This window comes from Labrus bergylta, chromosome 6 (assembly GCF_963930695.1).
Source record: "Labrus bergylta chromosome 6, fLabBer1.1, whole genome shotgun sequence".
Lineage (NCBI taxonomy): Eukaryota > Metazoa > Chordata > Actinopteri > Labriformes > Labridae > Labrus > Labrus bergylta.
This window is the reverse complement of record NC_089200.1, coordinates 17,674,747-17,687,443: the sequence shown is the minus strand read 5'-3', so window position 1 is coordinate 17,687,443 and position 12,697 is coordinate 17,674,747. Positions and strand designations below refer to the sequence as shown.

Here is a 12,697-nt window from a genome sequence, read left to right as displayed (position 1 = left end):
AGAAAGAGGAGCTGTGAGGATGATAATTAATCTTAGATCATTTATATGCCTGACTGTCAGTGTGTGCCTGTCAAACACAATACGAGCAGAGAGTTTTCTTTTATCTGTGTCACATTTTTTAAATGTTAGACTCCGTTACAAAGTAGGGTGTAACGGTTCACAGATTTCAATACGGTTTTTACCTCAGTTTATTTTGAAGTAAAAGTATTGCAAGTTAACATACTTTTTATCTAAGACAAATCATGGTGTAATGATAACACAGGTTGTATTTAGCCACGCCCCAGAGTTTATCAAGATGTATAGTATATCAAAATGCATGTTAACCATTGAACTGATAAATATACTGTACATTTAAAAGATAGTAAAAATGAAAAAGAAGGAGAATAAAAAGATTAAATGAAAGATAGAAAGAAAAGTGATGCACTAAGCACTGGTTGCTATCTTGGCTGTAGAACAGAGACCGTCATTCATGGACTAATGGACTGAAGTTACAGCTACTGTAGATCACATGACCATGACCCCACTGTGCCAAACACGTGCACACCCTCTACATTGGTAGTAGTAGTGTGTGTGTGTGTGTGTGTGTGTGTGTGTGTGTGTGTGTGTGTGTGTGTGTGTGTGTGTGTGTGTGTGTGTGTGTGTGTGTGTGTGTGTGTGTGTGTGTGCGCGCGCATTTGTGTGTTGCCTTATTAATATGCCTTAGTCTGGCGCCAGTCTGTCTATTCCAACCAAACTCTTAGACACACACACACTAATACACACGCACAAACAAATGCGATGGGAGTATAATGTTGCACTCTGGGAAATGCTGCATCACACAATTATGGACGGATGGCCTCTTTGCTCTCCTCTCTTAAACTTAGAGACACACACACACACACACACACACACACACACACACACACACACACACACACACAAGCCCACTCCTCCCACTTGCTTCCACGCTGCCACCAGGGGCTTAATGCTGACATCATCATTTTATCAGATGTGTGTGCATTGTGTGTGCGTGTGTGCGTGCATGTATGATTTTTTTATAGTGGTTTTCCCCTTCCCCTTTATCTCACACTGATGTGCACCTGCCCTGTTGCCCCTTCGGGGACCCGTGGCGCCACAGTGGCGAGGGCACAGTGATCATCTGCTTTCTGCTAATTGCCCTGCTACCCCACAAGACGCGGGGGAGCTCGCTACATGTAGGCCCAGCAAGCTCAATCTAACTGGAAGTCCCCTGGGATATATATACGTTTATTTATTTTTTTCCTTAATTTCCCAGAGTTTATATTGATTAAGAAAGGCTTGCAATACAATTTCAGTGTTTTTCTAAGAACAAGTGAAACCTAGTATCAAGGTCAGATTGTCTTGGTCTATCTCTTGTAATGTTTTATTTAAAGAAATACTGTTTCAAGTCCATCTGTAAAATAAATTAAACATGTCATAAAGTCTTTAAGTATCACTCTCATATTACAACCAAACTGCTTTAGTCCACATGTCTCTTGCAGAATCTACAAACAGAGAGATAAAAAACAAACTCAAAGTTATTATTGTTTAACTGTTTGAGTTGATTTTAAAATATGGTCAGCTCTCTTGAGAAAAAAAACATGTTTGATATAAACTTTTATCTACGGTATTATAAAAAAAAAGGATAAATTACAGAAATATATTGTGAATTTGTAAAGCTACTTCAATCTGATTCTCGGGGTATAATCTGAGAGAAGCCTTAAATTGCCTAAATAATTCAGTTAAATATTTGATGATGAAAAGATTTGAAAAACAAACAGAAAAAACGTATTTTCAGAGGTGGGCACAGTTAATCAAAAATGTAACTCTATTAACTATTAATCTTATAACAACGACATCAGTTAGATATCAATTATTCAGTGAACTCTGTTCATATTTACCAGAAGGTAAAATTAAAATAAATGTTAAAGGTATAATATGTAGAATTTTATAAGCATGTTTACATTAAAATATCTAAATTAATAAAAAAATGACTAAACCTAAAAAAACAAAAGATATATAATATATATCTTTTATATCTTTTCTTACATTACCTCAAAGATTTCCAACAGTCATCAAAGCCAGTGAAATCTGTAATTTTATAGTAGTAACGGGACGTGTCTTGTGATGGCGGCTGCCATGATAAAGCCGCCATGACAGACAGAATGTTTATCGTTGCCAAGCAAACACTTAAATTTACGTCAAAGACCGCTGCATAAGGAAGCAGGAACTGCTACTGAAAGTTGCGTCAATTGAAAAAAGGATAACAACAGGGTCGGCTGCTAGTCTCTTCGGAGAGTCAGGAGCCAATGAGGTAACGGAACCCAAAGTTTAATGTTCAGATAATTTTTCAAATTAACATCCAGGTTAAAAGCTAATAAAAACAATGTAACACCGATAATTAAAGCTTAATAGATTAACGGATGTGACCTCAGCTCTGTATATTGTTTATATTTATTTCCTCAGTGCCACTAGGGTACATGAGTTAGATCAGCTACTGTAAATCATCCATTATTTTCATCTCTGTGCATGCCACCTCAGGGCTGATAAAAGTATCCTTTGTGAATGGATGAGTGCCGTATATCTTTCACTTTCCTATCTGATGGAAAGAGGACCTGATTAGAAGTCTGAGATAGGGTAGCAATGACGAAGACCAGAGTTATATTTACATATCAGAAATGTACATGATAAATGTTTCACTCTTATCCTGATGAGTCTGAATCAAAGAGTCCTATAATATTCCTGTGACAGTTAAAAAAATATAGAGCTAATTAAAAATAAATGCCAAGAAGTTTAAACAAATCACAGACCTGAGGCAGAAGTGTTTGTTTTCCGGCTAGACAGTAAATTAGTCTGAGAGGGAGAACACGATTTGGTATGAAGGTGACATGGAAAAAAGAGATGAATTACTGGAAGAGATGATTTTTTTACACACAAGGGCAGACAATCACACAGACCAGACATAAAGACAAAAACAGACACACAACCACTCCCGCTGTATTGAACAATTTAGCAGAACTAAGTCGGGTTCTCCTATGAACAGGAAATATGCTTTATTTAGATGGGAGTCCAGATTTATTACTGCTTTCAGAATTTATTTTATGGAAATAACTTCACATTTTTATGTCTGCTGCATAATCTTATGTCAGAGTGTGATCTGATATTGACTGACTTCATTCGGCTTACTCACCTTGGATTTAATTTGAGTCTCAAAGCTGCCAAACACGAGATTAGGAGTTGGGGGGAATTAATCAAATAATTTATAACTAATGTGACAAAATAAAAAAAAGGACAGCCTGTAAGGGGTACATGCCCCTGCTCCATGAGGCCATATTCCTTCACTTCAGTCATACTGCTGTGTTCCAGGTTGTTTATCTCCATGAAAATGAATAATGTTTTCATTTCACAACATCCTGATTGATAAGAATCTACAAAGACAGTAAATACAAAAAATCCTGTAATCCTGTGGGGCCACTTTTAGAGTTAAAGAGCCAATATTATGCCCTATTTGGGGTTCGTATATTTAATCTATGTACCTACTAAAGTATGTTCACAATAGCTGAAGTTCAAAAAAAGTGTACGTTTTCATGTACTGCTGCTCCATGCACCGGCTCGCTTCTGACTCTCTCTCTAAGGCTCTGAAGTGCCCACGTTCAGAGTCCCCACGTGTGCCAAGTCTGATCTGATTGGTCGGCCTGTCGGCTCTGCCGTAATTGGTCAGTCACTCAGCACGGTTCGCGGAAATGTCCCGCCCCTTTTACCATATTGGGAATGCAGCCACTTTGGCTCCGAGGAGAGCAAAAACATTAGCACCTTAGCACTACTGTGCTACCGCAGGCTACGGCATATCGTGTGCGTGCTACAGAAATTAATGGGCGTGCAACATGAGCTGGTGGGCTTACCACAACGAGCGAATGGGCTTAGATCAGTGGTATCACACTGACAAGATGTCACACTGGCAACATTTTTTCGAGGAGGGCTAGAACCGAGTGTTACATGCAGCTAATGCTGCTAACAGGAGGACGTAGGAGAAGCCGCGTTTACGCAGACTTTGAATTTTTGCAAATAGATGTGCCTAAACATGCACAGGACACATGGAAAACACACTGAAGAGCCTATAAAACTAGAAAAAGCATAATATGGGCCCTTTAAAAGAACCCCTTAGCTACCACCAGATCTTAGTAAACGTTAGCATTCAACCACTTACTATAGCCAACATTTATGTTTGAGAATCACTGATACCAAAGAAAAGACATCTACTCCAAATATTTATGCTCTTCTTGAACACATTTAGATATAAGCCTGAGGTGTCGCTGTAAGGACTACAGTACCCATAATGCATGTATGTCACTTCCATGTTGTCCAGTAAAGTCTGGACATTCAGCCTACACCATGGCGCACCGTCTCTTTCATTAGACATGGTGTCAGAGATTGAAAAAGAACTTTAAAAGATCTGTGCTCTAACATGCTTTAAGTTTCAGATGTTTTTTCTCAGTGAGAAGACACTAGAGAAATCATTTAGTAACGAAACAAAAATGTTGTAATTAAAAAGCAAATAAGGTTTGCACAAGTAAATTGATTATTTTATTAGATGATTAACTAACAGTGATTTTATTCATTTTTGCTTCCCACTAGCTAGCCCGAAATATCATTTGAACATACAGTATAGTACTGACAGGGACAGATAGTGGAAGTCTAAACTTTAACATCATGCATATAAACCTCAGTCAGGTTTCTGTTTTTTTTTTAAATTCCTCTTAGGAATCCTGACATTTTCATTAGCCCATTAATGTGTAAGGTTTTTCCATTTTGCAATTTTCACACAGACTTCAGTAGACACTCATACTTTTCGATCTTGAGCTCGGTGTTAATACGGTCTGTGAATAAAAAAAAGATTTCTGTCATGTTTCAGCCTCATCAGAGGGCTGTTTCTGACCTCAGACGCATGCGAACGACCTGTTGTCTCCACAGATGCAACTCCCAGTACTCTCATTACAGGATAATCCATAATTCTCCGGTTTTATTGCTTTCTACAAAACCTTGCTGCTGCTGGCTGGAAACCCTACCAGTTTCATTAATCCAGGTTATTACACATCATTAGCTCTGTTCATAATACACAGGCACACACTGCTGCAGAACGTTGGGATTATCTCTTTGAAAAGCCAAAAATGATTGTTAGTATTTTACATGTATTTGCACCAACAAATTGAGAGGCCAAATCAGAATCTTTGACTTCCTCCTGAACATAACTTCCTTTTTGGTACTGTACATTAGTAAAAAAAATTAAGGAGACACTCCCGAAAAGCACTTCCTAATAAACACACCGTAACTTCATATATAATAAACAGCAGGCCAACTGAAGTACATAGAAAGCACAGGTTGCCTAGTAACAGTGCCTCCACAAAGCTTTGTTGCAACTTGATTTGCATCCAAAAAAGATAGATGGATGCCTCAAAAATATATATTCTGTCATGTTTACACGCACATGTCCTCAGTTCCCCACACATGAATATACATAGCCACACATTTTTTAGCGCTCCTCAGACAATTCATGAGGATGGTTTCTGCTTGAGTTAGTATGCAAAGCAACAACAACAACACGGGCCGTGTTTTAAAAACAATGAGCCTATCTAACATCTGGCATCATTTTAGAGTGCCAGGAAATATTGTGTCTTCAATTGTTGGTGTAGTAACACAGAGGGGAGTAAAGAAATATGTCATTCACTGTGAAATGTTTGCCAAACGGACTAACTATTTGTCTCTAAATGAGCGGGCCGGGATCTGCAGAGCCTGACAGCTGTATGGGCATATTGGAAGACATTTAACCTTTGTAACAGTTGACAGGAGGAACGTTTGACAAGCTAGAAGAGACAACAGTTAGATAGAAAAAGAAAAAAGGGAGTAGACATTGTGTGTGTGTGTGTGTGTGTGTGTGTGTGTGTGTGTGTGTGTGTGTGTGTGTGTGTGTGTGTGTGTGTGTGTGTGTGTGTGTGTGTGTGTGTGTGTGTGTGTGTGTGTGTGTCCGTTCCTCGTGAGTTTTGTCCTGTATGTTTTCTCCTTTGTCTGTGAAAGTGCTCAGAGCAGCAGTGATTGGCGTGTCCTCTACGCTTGATTGATTTGAGAATATAGACAAGATGTCGCCTGTATGAAAGCTACCAATTTAAAAGCCTTCATCTCAAAACTTCAGAGGGGCACTGGTGCCATCAAAATCAGAGTGTGAGTTTTAAGCTAACATTCGTTGAGAGAAAAAGCCTTGGCGAGCAAAGTGACACCTCACTAAAGGTGGCATGCTAGCTCTATGAAACCCTCTCCCTTTTTCATTCTGCTGTTTTCTGTTTATGTGTGTCCATTTTGAATCTCACTTTGTGCCTTTACTCACTTCTATCTCTATTTGTCACTTATTGTGTATTCCGTGCGGCCGCTAAGACACTCTGGCAGTTAACTTGTCCCACAGCTCGCTGACAAAGGAATGACCTTGATGTGGTTCACATACTGTATGGTTGTGAGTTTGCTTCTTTCCTTTGGTGTGTAACTCTTTGCATATTCCTGTTTGTGTGTCTGTTTGTCTTGGCGATCACTGAATTGTGAAACCATGTGTGAGCGCCTTATCATTTGAGAGGAAGCCCCCCCCCCCCCCACACCCCCCCTTATCCCATGCAGTGATAATTCTGTTTGGGAGCGATGGCACTGTACCACGTCAAGAGATGGGCAGGGGGAGAGGCACAGAGAGGCCCCATTTAGATAAGACAAATTGCCAGCTGCTTAGCAGGAGCAGCCATGGCTTGGAAGAAGAAAAAGAAACAAGGGTCTGTGTGTAGACGTGTGCATGGACTGGGGATTTTGTGCATTTTATAATATGCAAGAATGTCTGAGGTACCTAAAGCAAGTGCAGTCTTTATCTCAACCTGTTGTTCAGGCCTTCTAGGCAGGCTCAGCGCCATGTGCTCCTACCTATAACTATAATGCTGTGATGGGACAAGCAGCAGTAATTAAAATCAATAGCCAGGACTTTTCCAGTCCCCGGCAAGGTCACCCGCTGCCCAGTAGAGAGAAAGAGGAGTAGAAAAAGAGAGAAGTGGGAAAGCATGGATGGGCAGAGCCAAACAGGGAAATATGTAAAGAGGTGAGGTGTCATCTTATTTTAATTAACCTGCACCTTGGAGGGGTGGCACCACAGTAATGCAACAGTGGGAATGTGTGTGTGGGTGTGATTGTGTGTACATGTGAGTATGAGTGTGCCATGTGGAGGTTTTATTTTGTCCTTGCTGGTCATTTTCACTCGCAGTGTGCTGTACTTCAAACCCATGCAATTACAGGAATATTATTTATGGGTGAAAACTGTGCCCCCCCACACCGATTTTTTTTTTGTCTTCATCTTCTTCACCCTGCTTTACAGCCTGTAAGACAAGGCTGCTAAGCTGGCTCTGGAGGGGAGGCTGGGTGTGGCAAAGCTAGCCACTGGCTGCATTAGTATTCTGCTGAGACATGCAGATACATTCCCCTTTCTCCTCCTCTGAAGGAATTATCAGCCCTGCCTTTTCTCCATACTCATCCTCTGTCTGAGCGAGGCCGAGTGATTTAACTTTTTGTTTTACTAGGTACCTGTAGGGACATCCTAAAGTGTTTCAAAATGCATGTGTGTGTGTCCACTATGCATTTCTATGCAAGTCTATCGGTCGAAACTGATGTTTAAGGTGTCTGAGCAAACACCAAATTCTCATGTGTCTCCCTCCTGTCCTTTCCCCTTCAGAGGTGACTCAGGGAGAGAAGTTCACTCCGACAGAGTTAGCACAGAGCAGTATGTCCTGTTTGTTGATTACCAGGTCCCTGTTCCTATCACAGCCCCGATAGCATCTTCATCTGATCTGTTGCCATAGCTCAGAAGACAGCCCCCACCATCACACTAACGCTACGCTGCTACCCGCCGCCGCTTGCCGAATACCTCGGTATCAGACCCAGATCTGCCATCGCCCTGCTCTCTCATCTTCTCCTTATCTCCTTATTCCACCTTCCTCCCTGCTCCCAACACCCAAAAACTCGTCACTCATCGTCCTCATCTTTCTCATCCTTTTATCCTCTCCTTTCAGAGCTTCTGCCAGAGCTCATATGGTGGTGTTGGTGGAGGTGTCTAAACTGACAAGGTGGAGGCAGTTATTGCTAGGACAAGACAAGAGAGATCAGAGAAATGGTAAAGAGGAGAAAGAGGAGGCAAATATAGTCTCTTTCCTGCAGCCAACATTCTTCAGACAATGTCTCAGGAGCCAGAGCTTAACGAGAGAAGGACAGACAGACATAGATGAATAAAGAGCGTGAAATAACCTGTTGAGGAAGCACAGAAGTTCTGTAGACTGCAGCAGTACATTCCCACAGCCTGTTGATTGTCCATGAGATGCATGGATTTGTCCATTTCACCCTGGGCCCTACATGCAACATACAACATGCATTCATCAAAGTACAAACATGTGTCACTACACATACACAACACTGTGCAACACTCAGTACAACAAGAAATAAATAAAACATACAGATAAACATAAAATACTAATATCTGTTCCTCACTCTAATTCCGCTTAATAACATACATACAGTTCATATTGGGTGAACATATTTTCTGCTTTTCAAATCTTAGAAATCGCCAGACACAATGCAATAGTGACAAAGTTGTCATAATTAGAGTCTATAGTGTTGAATTAGAAATTGCTTCTTTTTCCAAAGCACGCCCTAAAACACCAGGCAGCCACTGTTTATTCTCACAGATCGTCCAGTTGCACGATAAATGGTTAGCAGAAGCCAAAAGATCAGCTCACTTGTCCTTTTGGAGATGAATGTTGTTTAATCCTGTAAAGAGAAAAGCATGGAGAGCAAATGACAGACATGCAAACCCTCTTCTCTCTGCTCATATTACAAAATGGATATAAGAGTTGGATTAAGTGTCTGATATGAGTGATCTTTGAGGACTTTGAGGGAATCTGCTGTTTGTCATTTTGAATACTTCGTAATTTTGTTGACATTGTTTAATGATTTCAGTATCCTGGGAAATATGATCCGAAATAGCAAAACATAGAGTCAGTTTGTTTTTGGTTGTATTAACTTTGTTTACTAATGAGCCATCGTTTTCCTTCTAATTTCATTGTTTTGTTCTTCACATTCATTTTCATCTTAATCTGTCACTTACATTCTGGTGTCACTGCTTCCTAGATTTGCCACTAATGACACATTACAATTTTGTTTATATGACAGATGAAACGTTGTTTGTTTTCAATCTTCTGCACTCTAATTAAATTAGCTCTCCATTTAGATTGTTTTGTATAAACTATGAAAGATTAATCCGATTTCAGGAGTGGTTTGATTACCAGCTGATATTTCCAGGAGTCCTTCTTCTCCTTTGCCAGAGTATTTCTCTCTGGAAGACGACAAAGTTCATGCTACTACTGCACCGCAATGTGTCCAGTGTTTAACTTAGGAATCTGTTTCTTTGTACTTTTGCACCTTTTGCGCTTTCTACCTTCTCTTGCAAAATAAATTAGCTCTTATGTTCCTTGTTTCTCTACCTGATGCGATTATAGGTCTTTGAGTTCTTTGACCCTGAGACCTTAGATTGAACAAACCTGTCTATTAAATTGCCTCTCCCATTTCTCTCTGATGTTTGTCGTTGCAGGCAGAGGCTTCCAGCCAAAAATGTGTACTACTACCGTTGCCCTGACCACCGCCGCAACTATGTCATGTCCTTCGCCTTCTGTTTTGACCGGGAGGACGACGTCTACCAGTTTGCCTACTGCTACCCGTACACCTACTCCAGACTGCAGCACTACCTGTCAAGCCTGGAGCGCAGGAACCTGCCCTACCTACAGAGGGAGCAGCTGGGCCTAAGCGTAGTAAGTATTGAGACACAGAGTGCAGAAGAAAGTGTGTGTGAGATGTAAGTGCTTATGGCTGGAGCAGAGAGGGTTGTAGGTTGAGTGTGTGTTTGTGTGTCTGTGTGTGTCCGGAATAGGGACAGACCCAGTACACTTACGTGTGCCTGCCGGTCATAACTTCAGCCTCTCATGTTATTATTAGGATTGTTGCACTCCGAGATGGCGGACTGTAAGCCGCTGGCTGCATGTGAGTGCCTGTGTGTGTGTGTGTGTGTGTGTGTGTGTGTGTGTGTGTGTGTGTGTGTGTGTGCATGTTTGTGTTTAAATGGCTCTGTGTGTAATCAGTAGAGCTCTCACCTCGGCAGTAGGAGCTAGTGTATCATACATGCTGCCTCCAGTCTTGTCTGCTCTTATCAAATAATTGTAGGAGAAAAACTCATTAGAAATGCTTGAGAGATTACGACTTTTTCTTCTGTCGTCCAACATTTGTCAGAGAAAAGCTTGCTGCGAGGGAGACACCATGCAAGCACAGGTATCTGAAGGAAGCACCTAACCAAAATTTAAACACTGTGGCATGAAACCACTGAAACGAATACAGAAAAACCTCTTTAAAAAGAGATCATTTACATACAGTTATAATAACACATGGCATACAGTATTTCAGGATCTTACTGTGGTCTTATTTTGAAACAGCATGGAAGCAAATCCAATGATGATAATAATAATGAGTAGAGAAACGTGATTCAGCGATAATTGTGGTAAATTAGTCTTGATTTGTGATACTATAGTCCCATATTTCACTCCATAAAGTCCAATCCAGTACATTTATTCACATGTTTCACAGACCTCTACATACGTAACCGAGGTATATTTGACTTTTTTTTAAACCCCCCCATGCAACTCCATTAATGCATTTTACCTAAATAATACATGATAATACAGAGTATGTGCTAGACTTAAACTAACCATGTGCATTATTGAACAGGCAGTGTTTTATAGTCCCTTTGTATTAGTTATGCTCCTTGTCAAGTATGTTGTAATATCCACCTTGTGAACAAAAAATATTCTTTCTTATGAAATAGCAGCCTCTTTTTACGTTGTTAGTACTTTGAAATCTGCTGCCAGTAGACAAAAAAATATTTGTGTGGTGTATATAATGTATGTACTGGTATTTTATTGTATCTTAACATTTGCACCTTAATGTGGCTGAATGTTTCTGAATGCTGTTTTTTAAATATTGCTCTACATATAAAGGCCCATGCCTAGAGATGAAAATGTGCCATAGCTGTGAACTTCATTGCAACACATCAGTTTCAAGCTCTGTATTGGAACTATTTTGCACTGCATAGTCCCAATCATATAAAGCTAGATTCAAATTCCACTATAAAATGTGCTCAGGGTTTGAAGTTAAGATGTTAAGAGCTAGTGTGTCTGTGTTGTGTAGAACATAGTGTAAATACTAAGCTTTACAATTCTGCCTGTGCAGCACACAATTCCTGCTTTATTTTAAGCCACATCATTTGTCTGAGTGAAAGAGAGGGGAGCAGAGGGAGGACAGAGCCGCTTGGTTTGGCTCAAAGAGTCAGTATTAGTATTCATAGTCATAGAGAGGTTTTATGGCCGTATTTTTCTCTTTATGTTCTCTGGGCCTGGGTGGCAGACAGCCCAGCCCCACCCACTCATATCTCTCTTTCTCTGTCTGCTCCTTCTCTCTCTCTCTCTCTCTCTCTCTCTCTCTCTCTCTCTGGCTGTTTCCCTCTTTCCTGTCTCTATCTCAGGCACATATGCAACTACATCCACACACACACACACACACACACACACACACACACACACACACACACACACACAAACACACACAGGTCAGAGAGCGAGGGATGAGAAGGGGAGAGCTTTCTAGCTGTATCAAAGTTTAAAGACGGATTGCTGCCGTTTCCAAGGCAGAGTCTTTGCGGGGACACCACAATAGCTTTAACCTTCTAATGGGTACAGTTATCTCATGAGGATGGAAATACGAGACAGGGCTATTTGCTCTGGCATTCTTCTATCTTGCTGACTAATTTGTTTTCCGAAATGTATTCCTGTGAACAAAATCACTGCCATCCAGCCTGCACCGGTAGACTCAGATACTGTAAAAAGGTCTGCCTCCTTTATTTTTTTCCCTACAGCCCTCTTTATCATTTTAATTGAGGTAATGTTTACTGAATTATAAGGCAGGTATTATTATTTTCAATATTATCTTCAACCTAAGCAGTGTAATGAATTTCGTGTTTATGTTACGCTGAACCCGATTACATTGTAAGAAGTCAGCTTAATTGAGATAGAAGGACAGACAGTGGAAAGAGACGTAGCATTTCTGGGATGAACGAAAAGGGCAAACCTGGAGGATCTGAATAAAATTTTCACATCAGCCTCTCAATTCTTTACTTTCTCTCATTTTCCTCCTACCAATAGAGACTTCACAATAACATTTGAATTAAACTGAATTAAACTTGCAAGTTTCCAAACTTGTTTTTTCTCTTCTGATCATCTTACTTGATGGCATCTAGCATAGCCAACAATAAGAGAGAGAAACAAGAATGATATTTGTAACATGTAGATGAGGTTGAGTACTCTGATACTGTAAGGATACACTCCCATTAGTTTGTCAACAAGAAATGTTTGACTAAAAGGCATTTACTACTGAAGTTCTGAATTCGGACAATATTGTAATTCTAACCATTTGGTGCTGAAGACCTGAAAATACAATTTCAACAATGCCACACTCCAGAAATGCTTAGCTTTCTGTCAGAAATGTGGGTCTCATAGTTTGGAAGTTTATTTTAAGACAGATTTTTCTAATC

At 40.3% G+C, this 12,697-nt stretch overlaps 1 protein-coding gene across 1 annotated transcript in view; it reads left to right on the top strand.

Moving 5' to 3' along the window:
• agbl4 (AGBL carboxypeptidase 4) overlaps positions 1-12,697 on the top strand; it is a 257,535-nt gene that overhangs the window by 132,506 nt on the left and 112,332 nt on the right. The window contains exon 5 of the mRNA XM_020638952.3: positions 9,656-9,872. Coding sequence (XP_020494608.1) covers positions 9,656-9,872 — 217 coding nt within the window. The remainder of the gene's footprint in view (positions 1-9,655; positions 9,873-12,697) is intronic.